This window comes from Oryctolagus cuniculus, chromosome 1 (genome assembly GCF_964237555.1).
Source record: "Oryctolagus cuniculus chromosome 1, mOryCun1.1, whole genome shotgun sequence".
NCBI lineage: Eukaryota > Metazoa > Chordata > Mammalia > Lagomorpha > Leporidae > Oryctolagus > Oryctolagus cuniculus.
The window spans coordinates 226,155,876-226,180,468 of NC_091432.1; the positions used below are offsets into that span (position 1 = coordinate 226,155,876).

The 24,593-nt window shown below is 59.2% G+C and overlaps 1 protein-coding gene across 6 annotated transcripts; it reads right to left on the reverse strand.

The window, feature by feature from the left end:
• Positions 1-201: 201 nt before the first annotated feature.
• On the reverse strand, positions 202-24,192 carry LHX6 (LIM homeobox 6). Of its 6 annotated transcripts, none has more exons than XM_070056419.1 (10): positions 23,851-24,190; positions 22,640-22,711; positions 22,066-22,248; positions 21,585-21,706; positions 12,993-13,213; positions 10,348-10,448; positions 10,028-10,123; positions 9,740-9,914; positions 6,350-6,453; positions 202-2,050 (listed from the first exon to the last, which is right to left on the reverse strand). In XM_070056419.1, exons 1-10 carry the CDS (start codon positions 23,932-23,934, stop codon positions 2,003-2,005), a joined length of 1,206 nt encoding a protein of 401 aa, XP_069912520.1. In that variant the 5' UTR covers positions 23,935-24,190; the 3' UTR covers positions 202-2,002. The 6 variants fall into 6 exon arrangements, with proteins under 6 accessions (XP_069912520.1, XP_069912531.1, XP_069912553.1 ...); XM_070056430.1 differs by having other exon boundaries at positions 202-2,320; positions 23,851-24,189; XM_070056452.1 differs by lacking the exon at positions 22,640-22,711 and having other exon boundaries at positions 10,348-10,501; positions 23,851-24,192.
• Positions 24,193-24,593: the final 401 nt, after the last annotated feature.

The window sequence follows — 24,593 nt, forward strand, 5'->3', positions numbered from 1 at the left end:
TCCTCCTCCTCCGAGCCGGCACAGGACCCAGCAGCCAGTGTGTGTGTCCAGGAAGCCTGTAGAAAGCACCGCTTACTGACCGCAAAATGATGTCCATTTTCCGGGAAGGGGGATGGCAACCGTACAACAGCCCAGAGACCCTGGGAGCCAGAGACCTCAGCTCTTCACCAGACAGCAGGAAAGAAATGGAATCTCATCTTGTTCTGGATTTAAGTGCCAGCACTTCTACTTGCATTAACTTTATTTATTACACAAATAAGACATTTACAAAGCACGACATGAAAGGTATGTAACAAAACAGACATTGGTTTTACAAAAAAAAAAGTGCTTACATTTTTTTTTTTCCGCGTGTGTGTTTTCCCCTTTCATATTTAAATAAATAGTCTTGATGGCCTGTATGTTCTCAGGCTGCTCTTAGCAGGGAGGTGGAGACGTTTCGGCTGCAACATGCTATGGCCATGTGATCCACGCAATGACTAGACCCTGGAGGGCAGGCTCAAGGCAGAGTGGGGGCTGGGTGACCCTGGACAGGGCTCAGCCAGTGTGACTGGGACTTGGACCGTCAGGAGGAAAAAAAAAAAAAAATTGGAAAGATCTGAGCTCTCCAAAGCCAGGAATCGTTCATGTAGCACCCGGCACAGGGCTGGGCACAAGTCGCTGCGGGATGAGTTCTGGATGGAGCTGCACCTGCCGTGTTGTGGGTGGTGCCTTCTCTGCCGTCAGTCAGCTGTCACCATCTTTGGAAAGGGGGGGAAGCAGTTTCCCTTCTTGAGCCGCACCTGGGCCTAACCCTCCTCCAGGTCCCAGAGCAAGAATGGCATACAGGTCCTCCTCTGTGTGCCGACGCCAAGCACCTCGTTCCTGAGACCACGTCCAGACTCCGTGAGACTGAGACAGAGTGCTGCAATCCACGAGCGATGTCAGCCACGGGCAAGAACAGGGACGAGAGCTGCCTGTGTGCCATGGCTTGCCTTCCCCGTCCTCGGCTCCTTCCAAAAGCAACGCATCCCGTTAACCGCAGCAGGAAGGACGACTCGGGCCACAACACGCTGACCAGCAGCCTCCAGTGGGAAATGCCTCAGGACACGCTTGGGACTGCGTGGGCATCTCTGAAAACATATTCGTGGCAGTGTGCAGCCCCAGCCCTTTTGTTTGGAGTGGAAGAGCTGCAGCAGGATGGGTGGGTGTGAGCACAGCTGTGCCTGGCCTCTGTTCTCAGGGGTGGGTGAAGCTGCCTCTGGGCGGGGGAGGGGAGGCGGGCAGGGGTGCTGGTGGGGATGCCCAGAGGTGCCAGCTGGGATCCTGGGTATTGCACACTCACCTAGGCAGTGGGTACCTTCTCCCCACTCTGACCACCATTTCATTGGGTTCTGTGCCCTGGCCCCCTTGAGTGCTACCCCCCCCAGAGAAGACCTGGCCTAGGCACCCCTATCAGGCATGAACAAGTAGCCAACAACAGTCCCCAATGTTACCCTGCGTGAACATTCCAGAGAGACATTGCTCAGAGCCAATACCACCTCTGCTATGTCTCCCATGCTTATGTGCTAGGAAATTGGGTGAGGGGAGGGTCTCCCCCCAACACCCTGAGTCTTCTCCTTCCTCCCCTTGAAACGGCTGTAGTGCCTCCTCTCCCCAGCCATGAGCCATGCCCTCGCCCCCATCTCCAAACCAGTGGGGTCTCCTGCCCCCACCCCCACCTCTTGGTCTGGGCAGGCCCCCATCTCTGCCCTGTTGGGCCTCTCAGGGTTGGTCAGTGTCTCTTCTCTTTCTGAATTAACTTGACGTAACCAGACAGATGGAAATGATAAAATTAGAACATAGCTTTCCTTTGGGGACATCCCACAAGCACTGTAGAATTTTCCAGACAAAAGCAACAAAGTGGCGCGGACATTGGGGGTTGTCGGCAATTCAGAATTCGAGACCAGTCCAAGGAATCGCAAATAAAGGCGTGGGGGCAGGGGAAGAAAACCTGTGGACTGGAAGGCTGCTGGCGTCGCACGATTCAGTTCTGCCTTCTGCTATCACGTTGGGCTTCACTTGAAGACGACTCCTGTGTAAATGGGAAACACAGGCTGTGGGGAGGTCTGGCTGCCGAGAGGACTGTGCTCCTGGTGGGATCTGGCTCTCAGCAGGAGAGGGCAAGGCCAGGCGTGGGGGGCCGGGCTGGCGGCGGGCGGGACGGCGGGCGGCGTGGATGCAGAGGCAGGTGGATCCCTGGCCAAGGCTCTGGACACTGGATCTCAGCGGCTGAGGGCCGGCTGGGAGGTGCCCACGGACAGAGGCGGAAGTGCCGGCAGTGTTAATACTGGAAAAGGATGACCTGCAAGAGGAGGGCAGGGAGGCGGCTGAGCACCCAGCAGCGCCCCCCAGAGGACCTCGAAGGCACAGACCGCGAGAGTGGGCTCAGGGTCTGGGTCTGGGTCTCTGTCCTGGTTCTGTCAACTCGCTGGCTGTGGGGCCTTGGGTGATTCACCTGCCCTCTCTGAGCCTGACCCCTCACCTGTAAAGCGAGGATGAGGGAGGATTAGGTGAGAGACAACGCTGGGCACTCGACCCTGAGCCTTCTGTGCGCTATTTCATCGACGTGGCTCATCAAGCCTGAACTCCACTAGGGAGGGCACTGATCTCAGAGCCCACATCTCACAGCCACGAAGAGAGGAGCAGCACTGGGAGCCAGGCCTGCAGCATGGCCAGCTCTATACCATACCCATGCCTCTACCTCTCCAAGGCCCCACGGCACCTGCTGCTGATGAATTCCCTGAAGTTCAAGTCCATGGGACGTCAAGACCCGTGGTCAGTGAGATGTGCCTTTTCACAGCAGTGTGAGGAGGAGGTTCCCAGGGGTCTGGGGACCTCTGGTGGGCACAGCCATGTGGCTGTTGCGTTTTCTCATCAGGAATGTCACCTGCTTCAGATGGGTTGCCACGGGGAGGTGACAGAGAAAAGCAATGATGATGTCTCCACCACAGCACAGGAGTCCCCCCTTAGCCAACGGTTTCAGTTACCCAAGGGCAACCACAGTGTGAAAATATCAATTTTTTAAAATTCTTTGGAGCAGTCACATTCAGGTGACTTTTATTATTCTATTTTATCATTAATATTGCTGTAACTCTCTCTCTCTCTGAGCCTAGCCTAATTCATAAAGTAAACTGTGTATCACAGGAATGCATGTGCAGAGTGTATTAGGGCTGGGTACAATCCCGCAGCTTCAGGCACCCACTGTGAGTCCTGGCACCTGCCCCTGAGGATACGGGGGACCGTCGCAGTCACAATGATAACCGACATCAGCCGAGCACCTCCTGTGTACAGAGACGGGCACAATCGCATTCACTCTCTGGTGGGGACTGCTATTAGCCCCATTGTGTGGGTGCAGAAACTGCTCTGAGCAGCTGACTGCGCCCCCCAGTTTGACAGGGGAAGGTGGTTTGCCGACTTCCTCTTCCGGCCTTGGTACCGCCCCCACTTTGGCCTCCGGGACACCTGGCTTTGGGCTCTTACTATGAGACAGTATCTCAGGCCAGCATGTGGCACAGCTGGTTAAGCCTCCAGCTGCGACTCCAACCTCCCATGTGAGCGCCGGTTCAAGTCCCGGCTGCTTCACTTCCAATGCAACTCCCTGCTAATGCACCTGGGAAGGCAGTGGAAGATGGCCCAAGTGCTTGGGCCCCTGCAACTTATGTGGGAGAAATGAGTGGAGTTCTTGGCTCCTTGCTTGGGCCTGGCCCAGTCCTAGCTGTTGTGGCCATTTGGGGAGTGAACCAGCAGATGGAAGATCGATCTCTCTCTCCCTTTCTCTAACTCTGCCTTTCAAATAAACAAAATAAATCTTAAAAAAAAAAAAAAAAGACACCATATCTCAAGAAGGAAGGCCTTGGGCAGGCCCTTCCCCTCCAAGGACCTGACTCTCTCCATATGATCCACGACAGCCCTGATTTTAAGGACGTCCCAAGCACTGACACTGTGGGATGAGGGCCATGAGCAGGAAGGAACATGGTTCTGGAAACTCGTGGGTGTGTGTGGCCTGGGGACAAAACAGACAGCGCTGGTCTAGATGACCAGGCTCAGGGGTCAGCCCCAGGGGGACAGTGCACAGCTAACTGGCTCAGGCCTGGAGAGACCTGGGAGAAAGCCCACACAGTCCCTGGTGGGCTACAGAGCTTACACCTCACAGCCCAGCAGGCCCCAAGGGCTTGGTAACACGTGGACCAGGGAAAGGACCGCCCCCCCGGGGGGGGGTGCTGGCAAGGAGGTGGGGCAGTAGGAGGGCAGAAGGTGGTGAAGGAGGGGGACACACGTTAATCGTTAATCGTGAGCTTCTGGGTGTCCAGCTGAGAACACAGCCCAGCAGGTGAGAACCCTGGCTCAGCAGCCAAAGTCAGGGGCCAGGAACTTTCTAGAGCCGAAGCTGCCAGAGCCCAGCCTGGCTCAGCCTTCAGGCGGAACCACACACAGACACAAGCTTCGCTGAGCCGCCAAGACAAGGCCTAGTCTCTGAGTGCCGAGGCCAGCACTGCCCTACATATAATGGCCAAGGGCAGGCCCTTCATAGTGCAGCTCCTGTCGGCGCCTCCATCTCCCTGGGCTTCTGCCACACAGAACACCCCTCGTCCCCTCAAACCCAGGTTCCTCCACTCCCCTGTGTATTTGCGCATGCTGGTATCCCACCGTGGAGCCTGGGACAAGTCACATCATCTCTCTGCACCTCACTGTCCTTTTCTTTACCATAAGGAAGGCCATCCCCTCGCTCACCATAACGTGCGTCAAGTGCCTGCCTCAAACAGACAAGGAGCCCAACAAGAGGCAGCTCCCAGCGTGAACTTGACGGCTGCAGAGGGGTTCCTCGCCCACCACGGGCCCTGCAGGATTCTGCCTTGTGCTCTACCATTTACTTAGAGACCCATCTGTGCAACCAGGCTGCCTGCATCCCGACACAGTTACAGTGCCCTGTGGGACCCAGCTCAGAGGGAGCCCAGCACACAGTAGGTGCTCACCTTGGAGGAGGGGTCCCTGCCTGCTGCCACTCAGAACCACACAGGCTGGGCACTTACACACGTGGACCCCTGAGCCCGTCATCAGGCTTCCCCATCAGAGGGGCGGGGCTTGGGGCTCTGTATCTTTACAAGCCACCCAGGAGAACTGAGACTTGAGCAGACCAGGATCCACTGGGCTGGAGGGGCCCCTCCCAGCTCTAAAGCCCTGACCCTCTCTCCTGAGATGGCCATGAGTGCTGTAGCACCCATGGCACACCCTCCCACCCAGCCTGGCCGAGCACAGCTGTGGTGCTGTCTCTGAAGTAGGCCCTCCAGGGACCCCCACCCCGCCAGGCCAAAGCCCAGCTCCTCTACCTGGCAACGCCAAGGGCCCTACTTCTCACTGCACTCCCCCCAAGCCTGTAGCCAGCGACACAGCCTGTCTCAGGGCTCAACACTGCCAGCTGCCCTGAAAGACTGACCCCGCCTTCCTCTGGGAAGGCTTCCTTGTGTCTCCTTTGCCCGCCAGCCCCTCCCCAGCACCCCTGGCTTCCTCCATCACAGCCTGATCTCCCTGTTGGGGTTTGTCGACCCCGGAGCCCCAGACTGTGGCCTCCTGGAGGGCAGGGACCACGCTGAGCTCATCCCTGAGCTCCCAGCAATGGGCTCAGGGCTGTTGATAGGTAGGAAACAAACGAGTGCGGGAGCGCGCAGCCTCCCACCCAGGCTCCGACCTTGACCTCCCTTGGCTTCAATTTCCTCATTTCTAGAACGAGGGGCTGTCACAGAGCAGTGCCTTTTAAGGCTAACCATGAGGCATCGGGGAACTGAGAGGGAGGAGGTGAGGCCCCTGCCCCCTCCCTCCGTGGCTCCACCAGAGCGGCTCCATCCACTTTCCCCTGTGTTACAAAGGCTTCCAGGGCTTACAAAACAAAGCCTTCCAGCCCCGGGCTGGGTGCAGTCCCAGGCTGGGTGCTGTCCAAGCCCCCTCTGACTGTTCAGTCTATTGCTTGAGACAACCACAGGCTGATCCTGTCCCTCAGAGGAAGCCCTGCTGGGCTGCTCTCCCTGGGTGTCCCCTCCTGGGGACATTCTCTCCCAAAAGACTGGAACCTCAAAGCGTGAGTCGAGCAAACTCACAAATCTGGCAAAGAGAAGGCCCGGCTGGTAGCGGGCGCTGCAAGGAGGTTTTTGGAGCAGCTGTGCACACAGCACACACCGGCAGCTGCTGGACTGACTGCCGTGGGAGTCTGAGCAGGCTGGGCAGAGACTCTCGGCCACAAAGCGGCATGGGGCCACTCAATGGCAGGGAACGCTGCCAGAAACCCGTCCCCAGCAGGATGGCTCCGACCCACCAGACCCCAGCTGGCTCCATTTACCTTCTCACCCCGGTTGGAGAGCGGCCCATCCATATCGGCTTTGAGGTGGACGGGGGGCGCGGTGTAAGGCAGCCGGCAGTGCACCTGCCCGCACTGTACCTGACCTGTGGACAAGAGCATGCCTTGGAGCCCATCCCCCAGGCTCCAACGCAGGATCCCACCTCACTCTGCAAGCCGGAGCCCCGAGACCAGTGTCATCTCTGTCCCCTTACCACCTGGGTGGCCCCGGGCAAGGTGTAAGAGGATTGGCTTCGATGGTGTGCAGGAAGGGCTTTGCAGTAGGGAGAGTGCCATGTGATGGCTGAGCACCGCTCTCCAGCTCACAAACACTCCCACGTGAACACGCATGGAATACCTCCTGCGAGGAGGTGGTGCCCTATCTACTCAGACCCTTGGGGCTCCTTGAATGTTGTCCTCTCTCAGGCATCACCTGAGCTTTATCCCATGTCTCCTAGAGGACTCTGCACTCCTGTGTCACCCTCTGTTTACAGCTGCAACCCAGCACCTGCAACTCAGGCCACCCCTCACAGTCCTCCTGCCTGGCTGACTTAGCACTGACCGCCTGACACGTGGCCTGTTTTTTACTGGTCGTCTGACATCATCTGCCTTTGCCAACTGGAGTACAAGCTCCGTGATGGCAGAAGTTTTTTCTAGATTCAAGTCTTCGTGTGTTCTCATATCTTAGATGCAGCACGGCATCTAGTATGCACTCTATTTGTCAAATGAAGTTCCATACTCTGTTCCGGCATCCAAAACTGTTGGGGAAAGTCCATCTTTGGGTCTGACCCAAGTCTCTCATGCTTTAGCCTTTCTAACACCACAGGGCAGAAGTCCATTGCCTGTCTCTTCCATAGATTTTGTCTTCCTTTGTCATAGGAGAAGAGACCTACATGGAGACTCACAATTGACAGGTAACTTAGGACAAGTCACTGTTGCTTTCTAAGTCACAGTTCTCTCTCCTGTGACAGAAAGCAGTTATATTATGACAGAAGTCATGAACCTGGCACAGTCAAGGAATTCTCCCACAGCCCCATATTACTTAAAAAGCTATGTGTGAGGGCCAGCACTGTGGCATAGTGGGTAAAGCCACCGCCTGCAGTGCCAGCAATCCATGTGGGCACCGGTTTGAGTCCCGACTGCTCCACTTCTGATCCAGCTCTCTGCTATGGCCTGGGAAAGCCGTAGAAGATGGCCCAAGTCCTTGGGCCCCTGCCTCCTGCGTGAGAGACCTGGAAGAAGCTCCTGGCTCTTGGCTTTAGATCAGCACAGCTCCAGTCATTGTGGGCATTTGGGGAGTGAACCAGTGGATGAAAGACCTCTCTCTCTCTTTCTGTCTCTGCCTCTGCCTCTCTGTAACTCTGCCTTCTGAGTAAATAAATGTTTTTTAAAAAGAAAGCTATGTATGAAGCAACTTCAAAAAGTATGTGGAAAATATGTAGTATGAAAAAAAGCTATGCATGCATTCCAAAACTTTTTGGCACCAAAATGAACATATCTTTTAACTCCACTTTTCAGCATACTTCTCGAAGTACCCTCATCTGTCTGTGCATTTTTCTGGAATCTGGTTCCAAAGCCTCTACCAGATCCTAAGCTCTAAGTTTCCAGGAACCTTGAGATGCTGTCATTTTAGCTGACTGCGAAATAAAAGTTCACTTCTCCAGGGTCTGGTAGCACACTTGACCAGCCACCTTGCTCTAAAGCTTCAGAAACTCCAGGACTCCACGCCTTTAGTTAACTGCAAAGCAAAAGGCAGGGTACAGTCACGCAGCAAGAAGCGGCAGGTGCAGACTCCCCCGCCCTGGACTGGGTTCCTGTTCCAAGGGAAGAGGAGCAGGTACCTCAGCCACTTCTCTAGGCATTAAAGACGGATCTAGGGTGGGTCAACACAGGATGCAGATAGAGTCTAGGTGGGAACTCTGATGGTCACAGCTGAAAATTCCAAGGAGGCCACCTAAATCCATTGCTGACTCCACACCAAGTATTACTCAGTGGCCCAGTTCTCTCGCTACATAGACAGCCTCTGGCCCTTGGCACCTTGAACAGGTGCACCTTGAACATAAGTCACTATTGGGAAAGGGGAGAAACATTCCTCCTGATGAGCACAGAATTCAGAAATGTAACAGTACAAGCAGACATGGTTTCCAACTGGCAGTCAGTTCTTCCAACCAAAACCCCTACGGCAAAGAGCAGCCAGCACTTAATCGGCACTTACTGAAACGCTGACTTCAACAGTTCTCACCGGACGTTCACAACGCTGCTTTGCGAAAGGCTCTCTCTTTACGCTCATTTTAACAGGTGCAGGAGCTGGTCCCCAGGGAAATAAGGAGCTTGCTCGATGCCACACAGCTAGTCTGTGGCAGGGGTGGGACCTGAAGCCCAGGAGGCTGCGAGCAAAGCCTGTAGGTGATCATTCAAGGATCCTGTCGCACTAACTTACAGTGGGCCCCTGGATTCCTCCTCCACGGGACCATCCTCTCTGGTGTATAGAAACACAGCCAGGCGAGAATCTGGCTCGTTCCAGGTGCTCCGAAAGCAGCAGTCCACCCTCTGCACTCCCTTGTTTTTCCTTTTCAGAGCCAGAGAAGGGTGTGTGTATGCGTGTGTGTGTGTGTGTGATAATCACTTCTATTTTTCAGTCATGTCCAGCTTTGAGAAAACAATTAATGGAAAGCAAAGCCCGGGTAAGCACCTGCTAAGTGGCAGACTCCCTGAACCCACAGGAACTCCCTGAACTCCCCCAGGAACCCACAAGGCTACCCCCTCGCTCCTCCAGTTCCAGCTGCAAAGTCACAACCCCGTGACTGTCCCTGTGCCTCCCCCTTGGGGGCGAGGAGCGCCCACTGACACGCCTGCCCCCTCCTCTAACACTTTATTCCCTCCCTACCGGACCGCGGCATCTCTGGCCGATGGCACTTGTTGTTGGGCCCCAGTGCTAAGAACCCAGCCAGTGAACAGAATGCCAGCGTGCACGGGTGGATCCTCACAGCCTGTGTGGCGGGCGTTGGTAGCTCGCTGGCTTACAGATAAGGAAACCAAGGCTCCAGGAAGGTGTGGGATTTGCCCAAGGTCTCAGCGCGCTGCAAGTGCCTCCGACAGACAGCCTGCCCCCTCCTCAGCTTGCAGATGCAAAGCCCCCACCCCCGGACCTCGCCATACGAAGCAGCGCCGAGCAAACCACACCCTCCTCTGGTTCCAGATCCACGCAGGACAGGAACCTTGCCCAGCCGGCCGTGGTGCGGAGCAGGTGCTTGCAAAGTGCTTTCTGAATGGCCGAATGGCCTGCCTGTGCTGAAGGTCTCGCTCTCTTCCGCAGCCCGCGGGTTCCTTACAAGGCCCCCGCCCCGCCCCGCGCGCCCCTCCCCGGAGGCCCCCCGCGTCGCGGTCACTTACTCTCAATGTAGCCGTGCAGGGTGACCATGCGCGCCCGCTCGGGGCTGCTGAACGGGGAGTAGTGGATATCGTCTGACAGGGCGGAGGGGAGGCGGGACGGGGGCGCCCCCGAGGGCGGCACCGGGTGCTGCGGCGTGTGCTTTTTATGCCGCGCCCGGCAGTTTTGAAACCACACCTGGAACGACAGCCTCGGAAGCCTCAGCCTCGCGGGGAAAAGGGTCGCGCGCGCCGCCCGAGGGGGCCCGGCTCCGCCTGAGGCCCCGCCCCCGGCCCCGCCCCTGGCCCCACCTGGATGACCCTTCGGCTGAGGCCCGTCATGTCCGCCAGCTTCTGCAGCGTCTGCGCGTCGGGATTGTTGTCCTGCGCGAATTGCGCCTGCATCACCTGCGGGGCGCAGGGCCATGGTTGGGGGGGGGGGGGGGTGAGGCACCCGTGTGCGGAAGTCTCCGGGACCCCGGCCCAATCAGGGACTCCGGCCAGGAGGCCACGCCCAGGCAGCGCCAGCCCCGCCCCCGACCCCGCCCCCGCGGGTTCGGGGCGGAGGGGCGGGGCCAGAAGGTCCCACGGCCCCGCCCCATGCGAAGCCCCTCCCACGCCCGCCCGGGTACCTGCAACTGCTCGGCGGTGAAGGAGGTTCGCGCGCGCTTGGCCGGCTTGGGCTGGCTGTCCTGTTCCGAGGGCACTGCCCCCTCCAACGTGAGGCCGTTCCCTGGGGGCGACAGAAGCGGCTGACCACGCGTCCCCATCTCTTCTAGTGGCAGCCTGGAAAGGATGGGGGTGGGGGGAGCTTGTCCCTGGAAGGGTCAGGAGCGGAGTGGGCTGGGAGCGGGGGTCCCAGGGCCCTGGTCCGCCTGTTGGGTCTTTGGGGAGAGGACTTCTGTTTCCGCGCGCCCCCTCGGTTCTGGGCGCTTCTTGCTCTGTGCTCCTTACGTCTCACAGCCCTCAGGAGGGTGGCACAGACCCCCAGCCTCGGGACCCGCCTCTGCTGGCGGACTGATCTTGACGCCTGGGGCCCAGGCGTCCTCAGAGTTAGGTTGGGGACAGCCAGAGGCGGCTGGGGACCGGAAGCGAGCAGGTTACAGACCCGTGACCCCAATTTTGTAAAAACAAATGGTAGCAAAAGGTTGGAGGCATACGCAGCCGAGCGTTAGCTAGCAGCGGTTTACCTCCCGGGAGGCTCCGTGCTTTCAACATTGCTGCGACTTTTGAAGTCTTTACAGCAATCACGTGTGACCGTCTTCAAGGCTGAGTTTTATAAACTTGGAATATCTGTTGGATATTCTTTTTCCACTTATCTTACATTTGCAATCACACCAAACCGCTAAATACATTCCCATTTTATTTCCTAATGCTCTTTTTGGGAATACAAAAATATATAAGGTCCTCATAAAAAATTTTCAAAAAAATTCTGATAAACACAAAGAAGGAAATAAATATTACCAGTGATTCTACCACGCAGAGACAACCACTGTTCACAATTTATTCCAATTTTTTTTAATTAGAAAAAAATATGTTGAAGGAAAAAATAAATACTTCAACATACATGGAAAAATCTGGAAAGATAAACACTAAAATATGTGGGGAGGTGGCATGATGTGAGTGATCTTTATTTTCCTCTTTTTGCCTAACTATCTTTTGTGATTTTGCTATGAGGAATGTGTGTGTGTGTGTGTGTGTGTGTGTTGTGTTGTGTTTAAAAAGGGAGAGAGCAGCCGGCACTGAGGGCTGTCAGTAGGGAGATCTTAGGCCCCCCACCTCCCAGTTCTCCCTGTGCGGTAGGAGCCTGGGTTCATCCGTGGCTGTGAGAGCCAGGATCTGATTGGCAAAGCCTTGATGGGGGTGGGGGTGGGGGGGGTCTCCTGGTTGGTCCAGGTGTGGCTTGTGATCACTGGTGGACCAAGGTGAGGCGGCAGCTCTGACTACCAGGCTTCCGGCTCCACCGCCGACTTGCCCACAGACACGTTCCTAGCACCCCAAGTTCACTTGCTGTCCACCTGGGCCCACTTAGCCCTGATCCTGGCAGGAGAAAGTGATGGCTGTGGTGTGGCCATGGCCGGGAACCCTGGTGGTCCCTGACTAGGCCCCAGGCTGGGGACTAGAAACAGAGGGACAAAGGTGCATCCTCTCCCCAGAGCAAATGGAGAGGGGGTGGACACGTTGTGGTATTCTTGCCCCCATGGAAGCAGGCAGCCCAAGGGCTGCTGAAGCTAGTTCTTAGGTGGGAAAATGAAACTCACAGAGGCAGCCACATCCCAGCAGTCTCCCCGGCTTTATGTGCTCCAAGGGACCCTGGACCTCGTATAGTATGGTGTGGCTTGGCAGTTAAGAGCCGGGACTTTGCAGTCAGCCAGAACTACCAGTATGTAACTGTTGGCAAGTCACATACTGCGGGGAGCTTTTTTCCATTTCCTTACCTACAAAATGAGGATACACTCTGCACTCCTCAGGGATGCTGTAAGGATTATGTAAAATAATCCAAGCAGCAGAGGAGCCAGCAGCTGCCAGGACCCCGACAGGGGAATTACGGAAGGGGTCCCTGCCTCTGCCCACAGGCCTGTGCCCACTAGCCTCCTCCGGCCCCCATCCCCCCTGTGACTCAGCCCTCAGGACCCCTGAAGATCTGCAGCCTGACCCTGAGCCTGTATGCCTTGGGAAATTATAGTCTCAGAGACTGAGAGGTCATTCTGGTCCAACGTGAGTCTTGCACAGACAAGGGGGCCAAGGAAAGGAAGGGGTCATCCAGCACAGCATGCGGTGGCAGCCAGGTCTCTGGCCTCAGAGAAGGGGCCCTTTCTGCTCACAGACAGGGAGCCTGGCCCAGAAATGCCCACACGAGACCTCCGGCTTGAAGCTGCTAGGATGGGAACTGGGAGAACAAGGGCCAGGTAATCCCTCCGGACTGGTTCCAGACAAGTGGAGGGGGTGAGACCCAGGGCCAGGCAGACCGGTCCAGAGGTGTAGTAGGCTGCCCTATTATGACAATGACCTCTAGGGTTCACAGAGCGCCTCACACATCTTTGCAACACATCCGCCTGCCCGTGTATCTTTATGGTGTCCTGTCCTTAGCCCACTTGACAAACAAGGAGACTTTCGGGAGCGCTGACTTCAGACCGCCAAGGCATCCTCCCCGCGCGGCCCCCCGCGGCGCACTGCCTGCAGGTGTTTGTAGGAGCGCCCCGCCCACCCCGAGCGGTGCGGGCGGGTCCTGGGCTGCCGGGACCCGGTGGGACGGGGCTGGGGGAGGGTTGAGTACCGTTCTCGGCGGCCCTCTTGAGGTTCTCGATCATGGTGTCGTAGTGGATGCGGCACAGAACCTTCTCCTCCACCAGGCCGAACTCCTCGCCGGTAGACAGCTGGCGTTTGCACGAGAAGCAGGCGAAGCAGGCCAGGTGGTAGGCGTTGCCGCGCGCCCGCCGCACCCAGTCGCTGGCGTAGATCTGTCGGCCGCAGCGGGCGCACTTGGTCCCAAATCGGCTGCAGGGCGACGGGGACGCGGTGGTGAGGCTCAGACGGGGCTTTTTCCCCTGCCGGCCAGCCCCCAGAGGCCCCGGCGCCCTGGCTCCTGGTCTCCACTCACCTTCACTTCCTCTATCCACCACCCCTCTAACAGCCAAGCCCCGCCTAGAGTGAGCTGCTTTTCTGAATTTTCCCGGAGGGTTTATGAGAATCTCTTACATTTTATGTTACAGTGTATTCATTTCTTTTAAAATACATCCTATGTTCCAACTTTCTACCAATGCACCTGGGAGGCAGCAAATGATGGCCCGGGTCTCTGCTACCCACATGGGAGACCCAAATGGAGTTCCTGATCCCTCACTTTAACCTGACCCAGCCCTGGCTGTTGAGGGGTGACGGAACAGCAAGTGGAAGATCTTTCTTTCTTTCTTTCTTTCTTTCTTTCTTTCTTTCTTTCTTTCTTCCTTCCTTCCTTCCTTCCTTCCTTCCTTCCTTCCTTCCTTCCTTCCTTCCTTCCTTCCTTCCTTCCTTCCTTCCTTTCCTTCCTTCCTTCCCTTCCTTCCTTCCTTCCTTCCTTCCTTCCTTCCTTCCTTCCTTCCCTTCCCTTCCCTTCCCTTCCCTTCCTTCCTTCTTTCTCTCTCTTTCTTTCTCTCTCTCTCTCTCTGTCACTCTTTCAAATAAAAATAAATGAATCTACATAATAGTAATAATAATGGGAAATTTTTGGAAGGCTTCCCATGTGGCCAGCAAGATTCTAAGTGCTATATGTAAATGACCCAATCAATCTTCATTTTGCAAGTGAGAAAACCGGGAACCAGAGAGGTGAAGTAACTGTACAAAGTCACACAGCTCTCAGGAGTAAGGAACAGAGGCTCTGGAGATGAATAACTTCAGCCCTGGCTGCAGAGAGAGCTCAGAGCTTCTTGGAAGCACAGCCAGGACGAGCTTACTGGCTGTGCCCCTGGGCAAACTGCTGAACTCCTCTGAGGCTCATTTTCTTATCTGAGCTCAACTAGATGGCAACAGCAACACTGCTACCATTTCTGAAGTGCTCTGCCATCTCCTAAGTCCCCAGCGAGTCCCCGACTCCGGGACCTGGGACGTTCTAACAGCAAATGACAAAAGGACAAAAGCAGAACCAAAAAGCCCAGCTCAAGCATCCCTTTGCCCTCACGCCTTCCTTGGGTCTGCCGGTCCATTTCTGCCTCCCTGTTTGCAGTGTGGCTATTTGGGTACAGCTGCCTCGGTCTCCAGGCTGCGAGCCCCTCCAGGAAGCGGCAGGGTCAGGTTCTCCTTGCTTCAGAAGTCAGCCCAGAGCCTGATCCTGGAGTCCTTTAAGTTTTGACTCACCTGGGACTCCGTCCCAGCCCTCTCAGCCTGTTTCCGCCACTCCGCCACACATCCAGCCCCTAAAACTGGGAAATCCTAGCTCCTCCCACTCTGCCTCAACCCCACATCTCCCCTCCCAAGTCCTCAGGCACTGCTGGCTCCGTTTCCTAAGTATCTCTAGGATCCACCTCCTCCTCGGCACCCCCACCCATCGCCCTCCTAAACCAGGCTCCCATTGCACACCCAACACTCTCTGCACCCTGCCAACACTCTCAGCACCCTGCTGTCACCATGAAGTTTCCAGCATGCCTGCCGAACCCTGGCCCTGCCCTGCTTACAACCCTGTGGCCCGGCCACTCTACCTTCAGGATCTGATCCAGGGCCCTTGATGTTTACAAAACCCAACCCACCACTGCCTCTGCTGGCCCTGTTTTCTCCCTAGCCTTCTGCAAGAGCCCTCAGCCCACACCCCGGTCAGCCGCGATGGAAGGTCAATCCCAGGTCTTTATGGGGCTTCTGAATCACCTTCCCGCCCCAGGCCTTTGCTTGGGCTAGTCTCCCTCTGGACACGCCCTCCCCACCCCCCAGCCCCGCGGTCTCGCACCACCCTCACACTGCGCACATCCATTTGTAAATGCTGGTTCCCTGGCTCTCCCCTCCACCTCTGGCATTCCTGGAGGAGAGAGGGAGCCGACCGAGAAGATCAGTTCGTGTTCCCGGACCAGCATTTTCTATGCCAGGGTGTGGCCGGAGGAAACTTCCCAGCAAAAGCGGTGTGGGGAGCAGCCGCTTCTGCCTTGGCACATTCAAGCAACGCGGGGCAGATGGAACGGCGTGGAGCTGTCCTGAGTGCGGGGGAGCGCAGGCTCCGGCCAACTCCTGCCCCCAGACGCACCTCCAACGCCAACGCCGTGTTGCCGAGATTGCCAGGGGCTCCTGCCGCAGGAGGCTCAGTTCGCTCCGGCCGCGCTGCGCGCCTCTGCCCGGTCAACCGCCCTCCCTGGGCAAACGAGGTTCCCAGCCTCGGAAACGCAGCTTCCCTTGGCGAAAGGCTAGCACCGCGCACGGTCTCCGTTTCCAATCTCCAGCAAACAGGGGAGGGAACTGCTTTACCCATCCCAGCCCGCTCCCTCCGCGATGCCGACCCCGGGGTCTGCAGCCCGGCTGGTTGGTATCCACATCAGGAGCACTTTCTGGCCTCCGAAGGGGAGGCGGCTTTCTGTCATTTGTGCTTCGGGAGGAGGGGGCGGCCGGCGAGGTGCAGAGCCCCCGCTGCGGGCCGGGGTCCTGGGGCGCAACGCCTTCATTATGCCCCCTCGCTTCGTCGCAACCCAGTGAACTGGAGACTAGGGCACTCATTTTTCACACGTGGAGTTGGAGGTTCCGAGATGGCAAGCGACTTGCCAGAGACCCCATGGAGTGTGAGGCCCCCTCTGAGGTCCGAAAGAACCTAGAACTGCAGAGCGGTCGGTCGGCAGAGGAGAAGCGCTGGGCTCTCGGGTGGATGAACAGGAAGGGGTCCAGGTCCAGGCGCGCCGCGTCCTCACTCCCCTACGCAGGTCCAGTCCCCTCCAGAAGGCTCCAAGTCCATCCTCCGGGAGCCAGGAGAGCCCGGGCAAGAGCGGCTGAACCCTGGCGCCGGTAGTCCCGGCGCGCTGTGCCAGGGTGCGGTCCCAATTCCGGGCTCGGTGGCGTTCCTCGTCCTTGGCTACCAAGCCTTTAGTCTCTGCGCGCAACCGGGATCTTCTTGCGGCGCGAGTCCCGGACGCCGGAGTCCGTTCTTTGCCCACCCAGGCCAGTCGCTGAGCCCGGTCTCTCGGCTCCAAGGCAGGCGCAGCGAGCAGCCTCTCCGAAACTTGCTCATCCTCCGCGTGTCGCCCCTAGTGCAGGGGCTGCCTCCAGCCCCGGGGTCTCCCCGCACCCACCCAGATCCGCAGCGTGCGGTGGAGCAGTCGTTACGCAGTTTGGGATGCGTTACCTGCCGTTTCTGCCCGGCGTTCCCCAGCTAGGACGGAGGGTCAGGAGTGCAAACAAGGGCCGCGAGGTTTCCGGATTGCAGCCCACACGAGCCCGACGCACGCCTTCTCAGGCGGGCTGCGAAGCTTGAGCCGCCGGTTTCCGGAAGCAGCGAAATCGGCCGCAGAGACAACGAAAACTTCAAGAAAGGGGCGTTCAGGAGCTGTGAAGGGCGCGCCCGTGGGGCTGGGGGCACGCCCACCGCCACCCCAGCCTTGCTGTGAGGACTGGGCCGGGGCACCGCTCCAGGAGTCCCGGCGCGCCGCGGGCAAGGGCGCACAGTACCGAGACCGCAGACGGATGGATAGGTGGTGTCAGACAGATGTGCGCCCCGGCCACCGTGGAAGGATCGCTCACCACCCGGCTCTCTAGAGCACCCCAAGTCGCGGTTTGCTAGCAGGGAGTTGTGCGCCCCCGGCCGCCGTCGGCCTCCTTCTGGGCCTACTTCCCCTACACCCCGTAGGCGCTGAGCGATTGCTTGTTGGAAGAATGAGCTTCCGCAAAGGAGCGCATCAGAGTTTCCCTCGGGCCCCTTCAGAGTGGGAGCGCCAGCGTTAGTCTAGAAGACAGCGACCGAGAAACCGAAACGCAAACTGGAGCTCTCTGGATGGTCTTCCAGGAGAAGCAGCACAGCGCGGGCTAGAGACACGGCCCTTCCTATCCGCCCGCTCCTACCCTGCTAGGCAAGCCCTTAGGAGAAGAGGCCGGAAAAAAAACCAGAACCAGCAATTAAGAGGTTAAAACGCCCGCGCCTCGGAGGTCCAGGCCCGAGGCCCCTCCTCCCAGCTCCCCTCTCGGTTCCCCCAACATCTGTCCCCCAACAGCTGGCGGCCGCTGGGCCGCTCTCCGCCACGGTGGGGGGCCGCTTCCCGGCTCTAAGCCTCCCCCGGGACCCTCGCTCTGGGGGAGGGGTGGGGTTCCTCCCGCTGGAGCCTGCAGACTGAGAAGGCTGGGGGCTTGCCCTAGAGTCTAGTGGGCCCAGCAGGGAACCGGGAACTTCCGCAGGTCTGAGACCCTGCCACCCCCATAAACATGGGGGGGGGCGTTAACCCTTTACTCCCCCTCCCATGGAGACTTGACCTTGGCAAAGTTGCCCTGGCCACTTGCCTCTCAGGGAGTCATTTCTGCCTAGGTGCACCCAGGGCTGCACAGGGAGTTACACATCAGAGCACACAGTGGGTGCCCTCTATGGGAAGCCAAGGAACCTGGGCAGGAGGCTCAGGACCAGCGGAGAGGCCTCTGCCCTTCCATGGGCCCCACAAGGCATAGAGCGAGAGTGATCTAGGTGACTGGAGAGTGCAGGGGCAGGGATGGTTGGAGTCCGGCATCCTGGAGCTCACCCAGGTTCATTACTTCAGTGACCTCACCTCCTAGGGTCTCAGTTCCCCCTCCAGCATCGTGGGGCTTATGAGAGTATCACCCTCTCTGGGGTGCACCTGAGGGTGCCATGAATAAGGTGGGTGAACGGTTGGCACACTTCCTGGTGCCATACCTTCCAATCATGGGTGTCTTCACCCCCTGTCCAGCCTTCTTCCACGCTCTCACTTGTGGTGGGACCCTGGCCGTGGCACTGTCCACTCTCCCCAGACACCCATCTCCCGAGACAGATGATGGGCAATGCTTCAGGAGGCTGAGGGAGCCAGGAGTGCCCTTGGGGGATTGGGCCATGCTCCGTGGGGTGCCAGCCGGTGTGCAGGAGGGAGGGTTTTCTGATTGTGGCTGCGGAGGGCAGCTGAGCTATGAACACCCCAGAAAAAGGAACACTATTCCCCCAGCCCGCTCTGCCACCAGCGATATTTATTCACTTCTGTTGGTCACTTTTTTCTGGTGGGGGTCTCAGGGAATGAGCAAAGGGGGAGTCTAGTTGCACCTACAAGGACTGGTGAGGACTGGAGACTGACTTGCAGAAACAGGCAGAGAAGTCCAACCACCCGGCCAGGGGCACCTAGCCAGTGGAAACCGCCCCCACCCCCAACAAAGCAAAGGGGCCAGAAGCAGCACTCCCCGACCGTCCTCGTGCCCTGCAGCCTCCCTTCCTGGTGAGCTTGGAGTTCCTTCCCAACCTCTAACTCCCTTGGGCCCCATTGGCTCTGTCAATGGAGACCGAAAGAGAGGCTGTGAGGCAGTGCCAAGGAGGGTCCAGAGAGGAGACAGAACTGAAGTGAAATGCTTGCCTGGGTGGCAAGGCCGGAGGTTAGAGGACCAAGGGAGTCTCACGTGCACCCGCCCCACCTCCCACCTGAACCTGCACCCCACCCCAGTAGGAGATTTGGCTTCTCTTTGGACACTGTGTGCCGGTTCACATCCCACGCGAGCCTGGACTTCAGGAAACAGAGGCGTCTCCGCGGATGACCCCTGCTGGAGCCCCAGCCCTTGGTTCAAGCCTCCGGGGAGTCTTCCTCGTGGCAGCCATCCTTAGCCCCGGCTGCTGCCTAGTGCGCACAATAGTCTTTGCCTGGCACTCCACCGGACTTTTCTTTCCCTTGTTGTGGGTTTAATTATTTTTGTTACAGGTGGGGCTGCTAGGGATGGGTCCTACCTGCGGGGTGGCCGGGCACAGGAGAAATGATGAGAGAAGAGCCACAGCACTCCATCCACAACCTGAGGGATGTGAGCTCTTATTGCCTCCCCTTTTTTTTAAACCAGAAATCTGTTTTGGTTTTGTTTCGGGGCATTCTTGTCACTGGAAAATGATTAGTGCTCAGAACCTGTAGGCCAGAGATGGCCCAGCCCTATCACTCCGGGCAGGCTGACTCCTGGAGCTGTCTGGGGAACTGCCACGGGGGTCTGTGACAGGCATCCACCCTGCCAAGCAGCTCAGGGAGATGGTCCGGAAAGGGAGGGCAGAGAGATGCAGAGACCTGCCCAAGGTGACACATGACCTGACAGAGTCCAGTCTTCTGCCTGTCCCCTCAGTGGCCACACACCCTGCCGTCCACCCTACGGCAATGGGATAGGGGACTCTGGGATTAGTGGAGGCTGACCATTGGAGTCAGGGTCCATGTTTTGACTAGTCTTTCAAGGCTTGGCAAAGCACGCATCCAAGGAAGGTGGGGCCAGCAAGAGCGTGAGCGTGAGCGGAGGGGATGGGGAAGCCGGGGAGGGATGTGGGCAAGTGTGCCAGCTGGTCTGTGTTCACCAGGGGAGCCAGGACGGGGGTCTCGCCTGCCTATGCTAACCAGGAGGGCCCAGACACCATCCTGATGGGGCTATCTACACTGGAGCCCAGTCCCTGGTAGCTGAGACATCCAAGGTACCCCCAAAACAGCAGCTGGCTTGCTTTTCCCCAACCGGAGGCAGTCCTCGGGCAGGGACAGTGACTCTAACTTCCATTTCCTGTCCTCATCAGGACAGTTGGGCCAGTGGGAGAGGGCATCACACTTTTGGTTACACACACACACACACACACACACAGCCACAGATTCACATTCACCTTGCCCCTACTCCTCACAGTGCCCCAGGTGGGGGCATGGAAGTCCTCAAGTAGGAAATGCCCCCTAAGAGAAAGAGTGGGGTAAGGAACACTGAATCCCCTCCCCTCCCCTCCCCTCCAGATCCCCGTCCAGACCACCTTGCACAAACACGCACACACAATCTCAACATGCACATTCACACACTCGCGGCGCTCACACAGGAGCCAGTGAAGGAGCACTGCCTCCCCCAGCACCACTGCACCCACCCCAGGCCACACACACGCTGGGAGCCCCAGGCTACCTGGCACAGTCCCCTTCCGCACCTTGAAGACAGACAGCTCTGTTGCTTCCAGGACACGTCCCTCAGTTTGCCCCGAGTGCTGCGATGGCCCCCTGAGGCCAGAGGAACTCTCTCTAGGTCCCTGGAGGCTCAAGGACAAGGGCCTGGAGGTCATTGCCTGCTACCACATCCCCTGGACCCTCAGAGGCCCTGGGGTCTCTGGGAGGAAGATGGAGGCCATGACCTTCCCCCCTCCCACCCCCGCAAGGCTAAGAAGGAGCTATGTGGGTTGGGGATGGCTACAGAGGAACAGCTTTCTCCACTTCCTGAGAAGGCACTTGGGGGCAGGCGGCCCTCCCAGGAACCAACCGCACACCATTCTCAGATTCCGAGGCCCGCCCGCTGTGCCAGGCAGGGCTCACGCGTCCCGCCGCATCGGACAGAAGACCGCTGCCCCTGACCCTGCAGCGACCTCAATCTCACGACCCGGGCAGGTCCCGAGCCGTTTAGCTAGAAGCGAGGTGCGGCCGGTGGCTCGGCGGCGGCGGCGGCCGCGCCGCGGAAGGATGCGACCATCGGCGGCAGAGTTGTGGAGACACGGCGCTGGACGTGGAGAGCGCGGCCCGAGGTCTCACTTACTCCGAGCTCTGGGGGCAGCGCCCGACGCCCCCTGGACATCCGGGTCACCGGAGGCAGAGCCCAGACCCTTGGAGAGATGGAAGCCGAGGCCGGAAACGGCGGCGGAGCTGGGCCCCGGGCTTGAAACGCGACACTCAAGCGATGCCCGAGAACCAGCTGAGCTGGAGCCGGGAGACCCAGGCTGGTAGGACCAGGCGCCTGGGCGTCAGATCCGATCTGAGATGGAAGCCGCGCTGGTGCTTGCGGCCGGACCAGACCCGAGCCCAGAGAGGAGCCCGGGCCGGGGCCAGCGCAAGAGAGATCCCGCACAACTGGAATGCGAGTCGCGTTGGGACCCTGAGCCGGGACGCACACGGGATGCAGCCAGGCTGCGACTGGGATTCGAGCGGGTCGGGACCGGAGCCGAGACGCCGGAGTTCAACCAAGGCACTTGAGGTCGGACCTGGAGTCCAACACTCAGGCAAGACCGAGGCGGAACCGGAGGCAAGACGCAAGCCAGCGGACCGCAGGAACCTGTGCCGGTACCGGCACGCGGCCCGGAGCTCTGGGCTTGCCAGGCTGAGTCTCGCGGGCTGGGCTGCGCGGCGCTCGGGGACTTCGTGCCCGGGACGCGGGGGCTTGAAGCCGGAGAGCACACGTAGCAAAGGCCGCCTGGGTCTGTGCCCGGGGCCTGCCTTGCGGCGACACTGCTGGCCCGGCGGCCGCAGCCTACCTGAAGTAGTCCATCTTGCAGAAGATTTCCTTGTTCTTGATGTAGCAGCTGTTCTGCTGTCTCAGCGACGTGCGACACACGGAGCACTCGAGGCACCGCACGTGCCAGATGAGGTTGTTGACCTGGGGAGGGGGTGGGGTGGGGAGCTGGCTCAGCGGGGGGTGGGGGAGGCTTTCACACAGCCCCAGCCTCCCCGGCCCCATTTGCAGACAGAGACGCAGGAGCACAGAGGGTGCCAAGCGCCATCCCTGTGTTTCTTCCGTAATTCTGAGGCTCAGGGACACAGAAACTCTGCCCTTTTTTCAGGTGGAACCCGGGGGAGGGGGGCGCAGAGACCCTAAGGCTTGATCTAAACCTAGGAGTCAGGCAGCTGACTGGGATTGGGAATGAAAGGGGCCTGCCGCCTGTTTGTTTCCTTGCAGTGCCCTGAGCCCCAGCTCACAGCCCTCCAACACACAAGCAGCACCTACCCCTGTCTCACCTTGAGCAGATACCGGTCCAGGATCTCCAGGCCACAGCTGGAGCAGATGTTCTTGCCGGCAGACGGCACGGAGGAGGCGGCAGAGGGCGGCGAGCACACAGACGGTGTGCTGGGTGTGCATGGGGAGGCCCGACCCTCGTCCTTGTCCAGAGTGCCTGCGAGGGCCTCGGCGTCCGACTGAGCCTGCCACAGGGAAGAGGGGGAGAATCGAGCGCTGAGCCTGGTACACTGAGCTGCCGCTGCCTGGGCGACAAACCTGGAGCCCCAGCACACCAGCTGACAACGAAATCTGCCCCATCCGCCGCGCCCAAGGCTGGAGGACAGGCGCGGAAGGGCCTACTGGAGGGGAAGGGACCGTCCCAACTTTGAACGCGCGCATCCGGGGTGCTGGACGGGCTCACAGCCCACATTCCCAGCCAGAAAGCCGAGGCTCAGAGAGGGGCGGCGCCCGCCAGCAGTCCCCCCACCCCCCGGCGCGCCGGCAGCGGTTGGTGGCCGGAAAGCCTGGGCCAAGTCCCCCCGGGGTTGAGCTGCCGGAGGACCGGGGGCCGAAGACAGGGCCGAACGGACTCACCATGGCGGGAGGCGCAGTCCCTTCAAGGCAGCGGGTGGTCGCTTTGCAGCCGGACCCTGGCTGGGCCATCACCTGGGGGAGGGGGGGGGGAGGGAAGGCCGGCGGCGGCGGCTGCAGAACTGGCTCCGCGCAGCCTGAGCCCAGCGCCTCCCCGCGCCTGTTATATAAACCGGCGCCGAACAATGAGTCCTAACTTTGTAGTGGGCATTTAAAGCCCTTCCCCACAAAAGCGGTGTCTCTCTAATGAAGCAATTTGAATTTGGATTGGATTTTTTCCCTCTCTCTCCCCCTCTCCCTGCACTTAACCCGTGGCTCTTGAAGTAATCGCTTAGTTGCCTTGCAATGCAAGCCTCCGAGGGGGGAAAAAAAACACGCGCACACACACAAACTACCTGCAATTAGAAATTGTCGTGAATGCCCAAGATAAGAGGTAGCCAAAGTGTCAATTCCAACTGTCAATCAGTGAGATCCATCAGGCCGCCCAAAGAATTGCAAATTTGATTTTTTAATGGTAGTAATTAAAAATCGAATTTTTTCTCTCTCTCCACCCACCCCCCGTTTCCTCGCTCCCTTCTCCTCCTCTCGGCGCAGAATGCAAAAAGGAGAAAAGAGAGAAAGAAAATAAAAAAAGGAGATTGGTGTGTGTGTGTGTGTGTGTGTGTGGTGAGAGTGGGGGTTGGTTAGGAAAATCAGACCGGAGCGCCGGGAGTCTCGGCCCGCCAGACGCGCGCCGCGGGATCGAGGCGCGCTACGGGCACGAATCCGGGCGCCTCTCGAGAGCCGCTCGGAGGGAAGCCCCGGGAGAAACCGGGGAGAGATCGGGGGCGAAAGGGGACCAAAAAGAGAAAAGAGCGGCGTCCGAGGGCAAGCAAAGGGCCCCTGAACCCCCGGGCGCGCCCGGGACGGCCCCGCGTGGAGATTCTGAGCGCTGCGCCCGCGCAACCCCCGGCGCATCGGCGTTATCAGCGCCTATTCAGACGGACAATACCCGCCTCGCCTCCTCTTGATTCGCCTGTGTCTTTGCTAAATCGCTTTTTGAGAAATTCCTCCAACATTTGCATAATGTGTTCCCGCTTTGCGCGACCCCCCCCCCCGCGCTCGCGCGCGCTCACTCACACTCGCACTCACACTCGCAGGCGCACCCCGCAGCCCTCCTCCTCGCCGCCGCCTCCCACCCGGCCCGACCCCGGCCGCGCCGCGAGCCCTCTCACCTGGTCGGTGGCCGGGCCACCCTCGGCCGGCAGCCGGCAGCCCTCGGGCAGTGCCGGGGCGGCGCTCTCATGCTTCCAGTACATGGGCCCCGGAGCGGCGGGCAAGGCGGGCGCGCGGCGCGGACAGCCGCGCAGAGTGGGGTCACGGCCGCAGTGGGAGCAGCGGCTGCAGCAGGAGCAGGAGCAGAGCAGAGGCGCCGGCCCTGCCGCCCCGGGCCCGGCCCCAGCCCCCGCCCCCGGCCCGCGCGCAGCCCTGGCCTCCCTGGCTGCCGGCGCCGCTGCCTCGGAAGAAGGTCCCGACAAACTTGGCGAGGCCCCGGTCCCCTCCTGGTAGTCCTCCTCCTCCCCCTCCTCCTCCTCCTCTTCCTCCTCCCCCTCTTTCCCTTTCTCCTCTCCCTCCTCCTCCTCCTCTCCCTCCTCCTCCTCCTCCTCCTCCTCCTCCTCCTCTCCCTCCTCCTCCTCCCCCTCCAGCTGTGGCGGCGGCCGCCCTGCCGCTGGAGTCCCGCTTGGTTCAGGATGAGTCATGTGTGACCAATCCCCTCCCCGCTAAGGAAGCGCAAGACACACAGGGAGGGCAGAGACTCAGAGACGTGCACCCACAGACACACAGATACACCGAAACCCGGCTGGGGACAGCAGACTTAGACACAGGCTAAGGTACAAAGACACTGCCGGCACACAGCCACCGCTCTCACCACCGCCCCTCCCTAAGGGGCACCCACGGTGTTCAGCCACAGTCCACC